This window comes from Rana temporaria, chromosome 1 (assembly GCF_905171775.1).
Source record: "Rana temporaria chromosome 1, aRanTem1.1, whole genome shotgun sequence".
Lineage (NCBI taxonomy): Eukaryota > Metazoa > Chordata > Amphibia > Anura > Ranidae > Rana > Rana temporaria.
The window spans coordinates 469,815,482-469,827,995 of NC_053489.1; the positions used below are offsets into that span (position 1 = coordinate 469,815,482).

The window sequence follows — 12,514 nt, forward strand, 5'->3', positions numbered from 1 at the left end:
CAGTCCTTCATGCTGGAGGAGAGATTATGTATACATAGGACTGGGAGAATCAAGATAGCTAGGCTTGGAAAAGGGCTGAGCTGTTCCTGGGGACGATACATTTCATTCACAGTGCTGTGTGTGGAGTGTGCTGATCATTGCTGTGCCTCCTCCAACCTGCACAAAGCCAGGACTCATCACTAGACCTCTTCAGGAATTACCAAACCCGATTCAAGACAAGACGTTCATAAGCTGCCCAACACAAAAAAAAAATCCTGGAACAATCAGAAGGCTGGACTGTCTGAGGACCGTTGTGGCCATTCATAGTGAAGTTGTAATGTCCTATGACGTCTTATAAACTATTGCCGCTCCCCAATGACTAGTTATATTTTTAGCATCATACATCTTCTCCATTCGATTAGTGGACTTGCTATTCATTGCCTTTGAAGATCTGGTCTTGTATTGATACATCCATTGATTATATCAAGCTTTGTTGACCCTCTGAGCGTATGCTTTTTAGGGTTCAACACTTCCGGTAAGCCTCTGTGATTTCGGTGGCGGTCTTTTCACAAATGTGCATCACGTTTAAGTGTGGAAATATCATATGTTTTTTTCTCATCCAGGAATCATTTACCTAGTCGAATATACCAATTAAGCCTCACCCAGTTTAGACACAATTTTGTTGGACTTTCACATCTGATATATATCGAATTAATTTTGATTGCACATTATTCACCTGGTGACTTTTGTTCATGGTTTATATCCTGTTTTTTCATTAAGATACATAGTTTCTATATTATTTAGTCATTATTCAGCGCTACAATTTATATGTTTTGTTTGTCACTTTCCATTTATCTACTGGTTTTTGTAGCTGCTCACCATTTAGATAGCGCAAACTTATTTTGTTCTGTTAGATAGCTAGGTGAGTCTGGAGGATTGGGAGAGTCAAGAAGACTAGGCTAGTCCATGGGATAGGCAAGTTTACTTTTACTTTCATGTTGAATAAAAGTGGGCTGATAAAAATTTTGGACTGGTAGTATCTCACTACAATTGCCACAATCACTGAGAAAAAAATCCCCCAAGATCACACGTCATTGTATGCTTCACAACATTGTGGGAGAGTGCAGCAGGAGCAGCAAAAACATCCTGCTGAAAGGTCATACGTATATATATATTGATTGCTGTACATTGCTGCTTATTTTATATTTATTTATATTTTTAACTGCATTCACCATTTGGACTATTATCCACTCATGATTGGATCCAGTATATGCTATTGTCACCAATAAATGAACTTACTTTACACTTTTTGGTATTGAGTTTATTTGTGTTTGAGAGCCATGAGCGCTGGTTTTAGTGCTTTTTTCTGTGTTTAATCAGTACTTCCGGGTATGATTTTTTTCCGGCGGCTCTGGTCTCTCTCATTTACACTCTCCTAGGAGATATTTGGTAATCACCATTCATTATTTTCATCTATACTACCATTTTTAGCGCCAGTGGTTTTGCTGTTTTTTTAATATATACTTGGGCAACTTAACCATTTGCCGTCGCCGCACCGTCATAATACGTCCACAAGGTGGCTCTCCTAGGCGAGAGCACGTAATATGACGTCCTGCCTTTTAGCCGCCACTAGGGGCGCACGCGCGCCGCCGGAGGCACGCGCGCGCCCCCCGCTCGCCCCCGACTCCCGTGCGTGTGCCCGGCGGGCGCGATCGCCGCCGGGCACATGCGATCGCTCGGTACAGAGCGGGGAACGGGAGCTGTGTGTGTAAACACACAGCTCTCGTTCCTGTCAGCAGGGGAAATGCTGATTTTCTGTTCATACAATGTATGAACAGAAGATCAGTGTTTCCCCTAGTGAGGCCCCCCCCCCCCCCCCCCCCACAGTAAGAACACACCCAGGCATACTTAACCCCTTCCCCGCCCCCTAGTGTTAACCCCTTCACTGCCAGTGGCATTTTTATAGTAATCTAATGCATTTTTATAGCACTGATCGCTATAAAAATGCCAATGGTCCCAAAAATGTGTCAAAAATGTCCGAAGTGTCCGCCATAATGTCGCAATACCGAAAAAAAAATCTCTGATCGCCGCCATTACTAGTAAAAAAAAATATTAATAAAAATGCCATAAAAATACCCCCTATTTTGTAAACGCTATAACTTTTGCGCAAACCAATCAATAAACGCTTATTGCGATTTTTTTTATGAAAAATATGTAGAAGAATACGTATCGGCCTAAACTGAGGAAAAAAAAAGTTTTTTTATATATTTTTGGGGGATATTTATTACAGCAAAAAGTAAAAAATATTCATTTTTTTCAAAATTGTCGTTCTATTTTTGTTTATAGCGCAAAAAATAAAAAACGCAGAGGTGATCAAATACCACCAAAAGAAAGCTCTATTTGTGGGAAAAAAAGGACGCCAATTTTGTTTGGGAGCCACGTCGCACGACCGCGCAATTGTCTGTTAAGGCGACGCAGTCCCGAATCGCAAAAAGTACTCTGGTCTTTGGGCAGCAATATGGTCCGGGGGGTAAGTGGTTAAAGAGACTGACTTACAGGGTTGTGAAAAACCACAGGCTTAGGATTCTCAGAAAATCAAGTCTCCAGTGTCCATGGAATTTTGCACAGAAGGTCCTTGCTTAGGTACTTCCTCTTATGGGGTGATAACTGTTTCCCAGGTGTGATTTTGCATTGTCAACCTTTAACATATAGTATCTCAAGTGAGTACACCCCTCACATTTTTGTAAATGTTTTATTATATCTTTTCATGTGACAACACTAAAGAAATGACACTTTGCTACAATGTAAAGTAGCGAGTGTACAGCTTGTATAACAGTGTAAATTTGCTGTCCCCTCAAAATAACTCAACACACAGCCATTAATACCTGAACCACTGGCAACAAAAGTGAGTACACCCCTAATTGAAAATGTCCAAATTGGGCCCAAAGTGTCAATATTTTGTGTGGCCTTCATTATTTTCCAGCACTGCCTTAACCCTCTTGAGCATGGAGTTCACCAAAGCATCACAGGTTGCCACTGGAGTCCTCTTCCACTCCTCCATGACGACATCGCGGAGTTGGTGGATGTTACAGACCTTTCACTTTTCCACCTTCTGTTTGAGGATGCCCCACAGATGATCAATAGTGTTTAGGTCTGGAGACATGCTTGGCCAGTCCATCACCTTTACACTCAGCTTCTTTAGCAGTGGTCATCTTGGAGGTGTGTTTGGGGTCGTTATCATGTTGGAATACTGCCCTGGGGCCCAGTCTCCGAAGGGAGGGGGATCATGCTCTGCTTCAGTATGTCACATTACATGTTGGCATTCATGGTTCCCTCAATGAACTGTAGTCCCCCAGTGTCGACAGCACTCATGCAGCCCCAGACCATGACACTATCCCCACAATGCTTGACTGTAGGCAAGACACACTTGTCTTTACACTCCTCACCTGCTTGCCACCACACACACACACACTTGAAACCATATGAACCAAGTTACTAACTAGAACTAAGTTTATCTTGGTCTCATCAAACCACAGGACATGGTTCCAGTAATCCATGCCCTTAGTCTGCTTGTCTTCAGAAAACTGTTTGTGGGCTTTCTTGCGCATCATCTTTAGAAGAGGCTTGCTTTTGGACGACAGCCATTCAGACCAATTTGATGCAGTGTGTGGCGTATGGTCTGATCACTCCCACCCTTTCAACCTCTGCAGCAATGCTGACAGCACTCATATGTCTATTTCCCAAAAACAACCCCTGGATATGACGCTGAGCATGTGCAATCAACTTCTTTGGTCGACCATGGCGAGGCCTGTTCTGAGTGGAACCTGTCCTGTTAAACCGCTGTATGGTCTTGGCCACAGTGCTGCAGCTCAGTTTCAGGGTCTTGGCAATCTTCTTATAGCCTAGGCCATCTTTATGTAGAGCAACATTTCTTTTTTTCAGATTCTCAGAGAGTTCTTTACCATGAGGTGCCACGTTGAACTTCTAGTGACCAGTATGAGAAAATGAGAGCGATACCACCAAATTTAACACACCTGCTCCCCATTCACACCTGTAACACTAACGATTCACATGACACCGGGGAGAGAAAATGGCTAATTGGGCACAATTTGGACATTTTCATTTACGGGTGTACTCACTTTTGTTGCCAGCAGTTTAGACATTAATGGCTGTGTGTTGAGTTATTTTGAGGGGACAGCTAATTTACACTGTTATACAAGCTGTACACTCACTACTTTACATTATAGCAAAGTGTAATTTATTCAGTGTTGTCAAAGATATACTAAAATATTTACAAAAATGTGAGAGGTGTACTCACTTTTGTGAAATACTGTATATTCATGGTGGAGACTACAAGCGACCATGCCAACACGCATTGCACAGGCATGTTCCGCTATTGTTACCATCAAAAATTGGTTTAGAGTAATGAGGAGCAGGCAGTGGTGGAGAATGAGATAACAAAAAGAGGTTGCAACAAGGCTAGAAGAAATGAACAGCACTGGTATTAAAAAATGCAAAAAAAAAAAAAATACTTGGATGTTTCTTATTATGCAGTAGGGTTTAGGTTTACTTTAAACCTGAAGCCTGAATGAATGAAATTAAGTTTGCTAAAGTACTATGTATCATAAGCAAATGCCATAATTGTTTTAAATAATATATTTAAATTTTTTTCATACATTTTTGCATCTTAGTCCTGTTAATCCAGCTACTTCCTGTTTACATGTATTCTAATGCAGATCATTGCAGCAGCTCAACTAGAAAATTGATATCCCGCATTAACAGCAAGGACCTTCCTTAAAGCGGTGGTTCACCCTAAAATCCACTTTCTGTCACTATATCCAGCATACTGCTGACATCTGCAGTATGCTGGATTTTTTTTTCTTTTTTTTGTACTTATCGTTTTATCCGTATGTCTGCTCTGGCTCGAGCGGGGAATCCGTCGGTTAATGGGCGTTCCTAAGTAAAGCGCAGTTGATTGACGGGCTTGGATAGCACGTCACACCTTCCGGAAATAGCTGACGTGACTCTCGGCTGCTTACGGCGCTATACGGCGCCTGCGCCTGCCGTGTAGAGCTGACTGCGCAGGCGCCGTAAATTGCCGAGAGTCACGTCGGCTATTGCCGGAAGGTGTGACGCGCTATCCAAGCCCGTCAATCAACTGCGCTTTACTTAGGAACGCCTATACCCGGAAGGATACGCCGCTCGGAGCCGGAGCAGACATACGGATAAAACGATAAGTACAAAAAAAAAAAAAAAAAATACAGCATACTGCAGATTTCTAGTGACAGAAAGTGGATTTTAGGGTGAACCACCGCTTTAAAGGATCACTGGGTATTATTTTAATGAAACTTGCAGATTTGAGGAAATTGAAAATAAATTTGGAATGATATTAACAACTGTTAACATTTTGGTGATGTTTCTTTTAGAAACATATGCGTGTATTTGATTTGTGTCATAACAGTGGGCATATTTAACAACATAAACATAAGTCCCAAAGATAGGTCTTTGGTGGACACAAAATTATTGATCTGCAGAACCCAATCAATCATGTTATATCTTAAATGCACACATAGGCGTGCGCACAGGGTGTGCCAGGTGTGCCTAGGCACACCCTAATTACCCTGTGCAGAACAGATTCCCCCTACTGACCTGGCTCCTGCTGATTCCCCCCACAGCACTGCCGGCTTCCCCCCTTATCTCCCACCGGTTGTTGCTGTGGATGTTTTAGGATGAGTGGGGGAAGGGGCCAGTAAATATGCCACTTACCTGCCCCTTCCCTTTCTGAATGAACATGATGAGTGATCGGTAAAGTGTGTTTGAGCTTTGGGGTGCAGAGAGTGGAGAAGACCCCCCCGGAGAGCGGAGAAAACCCCCCGGAGCTGACTAATAAATTATTTTAAAACCCTGTATTGTGTGTTTATTTTCTTTTACACTTTTCCTCCAGGTGAATGGGTAGGAGTACGATGTACCCCATATTCATTCACCTAGGGCGGGGGGCTGGTATTTGGGGGCCCCTTTATTAAAGGGGGCTCCCAGATTCCGATAAGCCCCCCACCCGCAGACCCCGACAACCAACGGCCAGGGTTGTCGGGAAGAGGCCCTGTCCTTATCAACATGGGGACAGGGTACTTTGGGGTGGGGGGGGGCACAGGGTGCCCCCCTGCCCCAGAGCACCCAACCCCCCCATGTTGAGGGCATGCGGCCTGGTACGGCTCAGGAGGGGGGGCGCTCGCTTGTCCCCACTCCTTTCCTGACCGGCTGGGCAGCGTGCTTGGATACGGGTCTGGTATGGATTGTGGGGGGACCCCCACGCCGTTTTTTCACCATAGGGGGGTCTCCTTGCAATCCCTGGGGGGAACCCATGCCGTTTTTTTATTTAAAATTTGGCGTGGAGTTCCCCCTCATGATTCGTACCAAACGGTGTGGCTAGAATTGGCGGGAATCCAAGTCGGATTCAAGATTGACACAATATCGCGGTCACCTACAGTAGCTAAACTCCATCTTAATACTGTTGAAGCATGTACTGGGTGCTGCCATTATTTATACTGTGCCTGAACTAGAGCCAACTCTTCATTACAACTCACTATTCAGATTAATAAATGTCCAGTCTAAAGGCAAAGAGTATCCCTTATGCTATAAGTCTTTTGCAGTTGAGTTAAACACCTGAAAATTAGGCCACAGGAGTAGTTTCTTTCCCAACAGTCTTATCCAAAATAGATTTGGCAATTCTTGGCAATGACAAAACCTGACTGATATTGGTAGTTTAAACAGGTGCCAAAGAAAACTATCATACGAGAAACAAAAGAAAAGGCAGTTCTAGGGCTTTAAACAGACACAGAATATTAATAGAAAGGGTCTAAAAATAGAATCACAGCATTTGTATGAGGGCCAGCTCACATCTGTTTGGTGCATGTTTGGCATATTGCGTTTTAGGCAAGTTTTGCACACATTTTTCTGTGTGCTACCATTGAACTCTTTTAGAACGTTCATTTTATTGAAAGCGCATCAAACTCTTGCATGCTGCAACTTTGATGCAGTTCTATAACTTTCAATGGTAGCCGCCTACAAATGCGCCTAAAATATGACACCCCAAACACACTGCACAGATGTGAACCTAAGGTGTGTATGGTCATTTTAAGTGTCTAACATTTACATACTCCATGGGCTCTTGAATTGGTAAAGTGCAAAGTAGCTGGTATCTCCAGGAGCCTGCACTTTGATTTGGTCTTTAAAGTGCCTCAGTACTCCCAATAACCCAGGTTATAAAACAGTAAAACAATTTAAGTGGTCACTGGCTCTGGCAAGAATGTTAACCCTTCACATTTCACTACTGTTTAGTCTTTGCAAAGGATGGTCTTACTAAATGATGGTAGAGCTGAAAAAGACTAAGGCCCCGTACACACGACCGAGTTTCTCGGCAGAATTCAGCCAGAAACTCGGCCGGAGCTGGATTCTGCCGAGAAACTCGGTCGTGTGTACACTTTTCAGCGAGGAAGCCGACGAGGAACAAAAGAGAACATGTTCTCTTTTTCCTCGTTGTTCAATGAGGAAAGTCGGCCCGCCGAGCTCCTCGGCGGCTTCCACACTGAACTCGCCGAGGAACTCGATGTGTTTGGCACGTCGAGTTCCTTGGACGTGTGTACGGGGCCTAAGAGCCAGTTCACACCAGACGCAGTTCTGTACAGTTTTGTGTGCATGTTTTCTGCACTAAAAACGCATGCACAGTGTTTTCCATGTATTCCAATGGCTCTAGTTGGCTCTAGTTCACACCATGCAGTCAGTTTCTGGTGCAAAAACTGACCAGAAACTGACTGCATGGTGTGAACTAGAGCCAACTAGAGCCATTGGAATACATGGAAAACACTGTGCATGCATTTTGTGCAGAAAAAATGCACACGGAACTGAACAGAACTGTGTCTGGTGTTTCCATGACCCTAAAGGGGCCATGGAAATTTTCCACTGTTTTAGAACAGCATTTTTGGGATCCTTTGTGACTCTATAGAAGATCCATGGTAACAGGCAGGTACCTGAAGGTGCCTACTTTTTGGGGAAAATGTCACAAAGAAGGCCCGCAGGTTTGCTTTAACTCTTATATAAAACTCAAATTAAAAGGTTTGAGAGTCTCAACTACAAAGACACGGACAAAGAGATAAATAATGGATTTAAATATATAATACTTACTGTAGTGGTGGCGTTTGGTTTTGCACCATTTTGGAGCAAAACATTGATGATATGGGTATGTCCCTGCTGGGCAGCCTGATGTAAAGGAGTGTAGCCATTCTGTGAAAAGTAAATAACACAAACAATGCAACACATTAATACACAGATTTAAAGAATGGTATCCAAATGTGAGTTTTTATGATTTGCTAAGATAGCATACATTCTCTGAAAAGCAAATACAAATGTCTTTCGGATCAAAGATGCTTATGGCTATTAAGAACAAAAGGAAGGATTGCAACTGAGAACAGAGACCCATAATAGGGATAAGCAACGACTAGGCTCTTTGCTTCTATTGTACTAGGGAGGATCTATTTTATCTCCAATACAAACAAAGAAGCCTTTCAGGAAATGCCAGCGCTGCCAGATTTCCAGTACAGTAAAAACTTGGTTTGCGAGCATAATTCGTTCCAGAAACATGCTTGTAATCCAAAGCACTTGTATATCAAAGCATTTTTTTTACAGGATATAAAAGAAAAGAGAGTCACCTCTAAGTGTAGCAATAAGTTGCTAACTGTTGTACCTTCATTAAATGTAACCATATTGATACAGTTAGAGGCTCCTCTCTTCTTTTTTTACTCAGTTGTGACATAACGTTACTTATATCAAGACATCACTTGTATATCAAGGCAAAATGTATTAAAAAATGTTGCTTGTCTTGCAAAACGCTCTTAAACCAAGTTACTCTCAAACCAAGGTTTTACTGTACAAGCCTTGTGCACATTCTTTTCATTATTTTACTTGTGCAAAGAAATAGGTTTACTACATAACCAGAAAAATACATACAGTATGTAGACAGTAAAATAGCTATGTTCATCCCAGCCACACTTGCTAATTGTATTATTAATACTAATATTATTATTAATTTTAATATTAAAATATTAAGTAATTGAACACATTTTACATACAGCAAACTCTTTATTCGTTGGAGAATGTCAACATATCCTAGAAAATTACATTGTAAAAAATCAACGGTGACTACATTACATCACACATCATATTCAGAGATATCATTTCCTCAAAAAAAAAAATATATATTTGTTACAAAAAACAATTACCTTTGTTTTAGCTGTGACACCAGCTCCATGCGATAGAAGGAAATTCACCATCTTAACGTTTCCATAGTGACAAGCTACAATTAGTGGCGTATAACCCAGCTGGAAGAAATAGATTTATTTAGTGGAAACCAGAAGCACCAATAATAATGTGTGGCCTTGTGACATTGGGATAATTAAAAAGAAATGTAGATGTGCATGTACATGGGTGAAATCTTCATTAAACTTACACTGATGGGCAGTTTTGCCCCATCTTATTCTGGGTTAAATGCTACAGATAGATGCTTTTAATGGCTTCACCTTACCTTAGTCTGAGCATCCAAATTGGCTCCCTCTTTTGCTAATATTTCAGCTACGTTGACCTTGTCTTCCTGGGCTGCTAGGTGCAATGGTGTCAGTCCATTCTGTGTAAGAAAAATAAAACATGCATTGCAAATAAACTAAAAACAACAGATTGTTCCAGCTTTTCTAGAATTCACAGATGAATTCATAAGAACAGCACATACTTAACATGTTACCATCTGACTGTTCAATCTTCATACAATCAGCTTTAGATTTACCAAACTAGTGGACTGTTTAATCAGATTATAAGGTATGAGGTGAGTTTTAGATAGGTAGTGCATGTCTCATCCTTCTGCAAGGATATGCACTTAATTGAAGGTTGCTACATATGTCACAAACTGATTATATTATCACAATCTTCATTGCAGATGAATTATTTAGAAGTGTTCCTACTTATCCAGTCGAGAAATCAGTGGTGTCCAACGCATAGCCTGCAACCTATTGGGCACCATTCGGGCAGCAGAGTGGCAGCAGGTGTCAGGCGCTGGATGCATAGAAAGAATGACTTTAATGTGGTTGGGGTGATCTCTGCCCACAGTAAAAGTAAAGTCCCTACCTCAGGAGGAGAACGAGAGAGAGAGCAACACAGGGATCAGTAATCAGGTAAGCGATCTTCAATGCTGAGGGTTATATTTCACTGCCACTGACCACCAATGTGGGGAGATGGGTGATTGGAAAACACTGACTACCAATGGGGATGGGAGGAAGATGCAAAGATGTCACTGATCAACAGTGGAGGAGGGGTGGTGGGTGGGGCCTTGAGAGAGTAAATAGTACTGCCACTAATCACCAATGTGGGGATGGGGGGATTGATTTGCTCACTGACACCAATTTTAGAGTTCATTCTTGCATCCACTGAAACCAATACTGGGGGTTAATATTGTGTTCATTAACACCAATGCTGGGGAATATTACTGCATTCAATGACAACAATGATGGGGGGAGGGGGGGTAAATACTGGGGGTTATCATTGCGTCCACTGACATTAATGCTAGTGGTTATTTATACACTTTATTTTTATATTACACGTTATTTATATAGTTTAATTGCTGTACTTTCTGGATCTCCTTCCTGCTCTAATGAAAATGTATACAATGCTTGTAGTTGAGCGTTTGCATTCTAGATAGCTGTCTAGATATAATTGTGGGGATATTTTGGGCATGTACTACAATTTATTGTTATGCATTTATAATGCTTCCTAACAAATACATGACATTTGAAAAGCTAGCTGTTTGGATGTCAGGGACAAGATTGTAGGCCTGCACAAGGTTGGAACGGGCTACAAGATCATCAGCAAGAAGCTTGGTGAGAAGAAGAGAACTGTTGAAGAGTTTATACACAAATAAAAGAAATGCAAAATAACCATCAAACACCCTTGGGCCAGAGCTCAATGCAAGCAGCAAGGATGATCATGAGAAAAGTAAGGGATCAGCCCAGAATTACATGGGGGGGAGCTTGTGAATGATCTCAAGGCAGTTGGGACCACAGTGTTAGGAACCATGAAACAGACAGAGAAAGAAAATGCAGTAAAAATCACACCTTTTAATAAAATGGTACAAATGGTACAACTGGTAAACGTAGTCAAAACATAGCCAGGGTTCGGTAGTCAAATCGGGTAGTCAGAACAAGCCAGGAAATCAGGAAGCCAGAGATCAGAGTAGTCAGAGGCAGCAAACAGGATCAAGAACCAGAAGGGACGTCAGCCAGGCAAGTCTTTAACAAGAACACATCAGAGAGTCTCTTGATATGTTGAGCAAGGCAAAGGCATTGAAGAAATCAACCAGTCAGTTTAAATAGCCAGAAAGAGCTGGCTGTGGGTTTGACTGACGAGCAGGAGATGATTAACAAGTGAGCCACTGTGGAATTATGAGTACTGGCAATTAACTGGCAGCTGAGCAACCTGAGCACAGAGAGGGAAAGGCTGAGAGCCCAGCCCTGACAGTACCCCCTCCTCAGATCTCCCAAGCAAAAATGGATGTCAGTTCTTTGGATGTGAGCAACTTCTTTAGTGGAATACAATGTGACATTTTTGAGAACCAGTCAACCACCATAATAATAACTGTGTTGCCCTGGGAGTTGGGTAACTCTCCATTGGATATGGGTTGTAGGAGGCCCACTGGAAGGTGTTGTGGTGTCTTACTCTGTGCACATATGGAACAAGTGGCTACAAAGGCAGTTACATCAGCGTGGAGACTAGGCCACCAGATTTGCTGAATAATAGCCCAAATTAGTTGATTCTTCCCTGGGTGACCAGCCGCCTTAGGAGAATGGTAAAACTGGAGCAAAGCAGTGCAGAGATTCTCAGGGACTGGGCAGCGGTCACCAGGTTTCTTGGGAGGAGACTGGATCTGAGTGGCAAGGATTCTGTCACCCAAAGGTGAGGTGAGACTGGTGCGTACAGTAGCCAGAATGCGATCAGGAGGTATTACAGAAACAGGCACCGACTCGATCTTGGAAGCAGAGCAAAATGGTTGCCACAATGCATCAGCTCTTATATTCTTATTACCAGGTAAGAATAAGACTATGTAATTGAAGCTTGACAAAAAAAGAGCCCACCGCACTATTAATACTAAGAAATAAGAGTTTAGCCTTAGACAAGAATGTGAGATTTTTATGGTCAGTCAAAATGAGGACCGGCACAGTGGTAACTTCGAGGAGATGTCTCCATTGTTTAAGAGCCAAAATGACAGCTTACCAATTCTCTGTCCCCAAACTCGTAATTGCATTCTGTAGGAGACAATTTCTTAGAAAAGTAGCCACAAGGATGCATATCACTCTCAGAGGTAGGACGTTGAGACAGAAGGGCGCCCACTCCTGTCTCAAATACATCAACCTCAAGAATGAAGGGTAGTGTAGGAACAGTATGTGCCAGCACAGGAGCTGAAACAAAGGCAGCCTTGAGAGACTCAAAGGCTTTAATA

General features: G+C 42.3%; 1 protein-coding gene across 32 annotated transcripts in view; it reads right to left on the reverse strand.

Annotated features, from left to right (window-relative positions):
* ANK2 (ankyrin 2) overlaps positions 1–12,514 on the reverse strand; it is a 711,894-nt gene that overhangs the window by 142,354 nt on the left and 557,026 nt on the right. For all 32 annotated transcript variants that reach the window (XM_040328781.1, XM_040328751.1, XM_040328698.1 and 29 more), the window contains 3 exons: positions 9,557–9,655; positions 9,255–9,353; positions 8,161–8,259 (listed from right to left, as the gene is read on the reverse strand). In XM_040328781.1, coding sequence (XP_040184715.1) covers positions 8,161–8,259; positions 9,255–9,353; positions 9,557–9,655 — 297 coding nt within the window. The remainder of the gene's footprint in view (positions 1–8,160; positions 8,260–9,254; positions 9,354–9,556; positions 9,656–12,514) is intronic.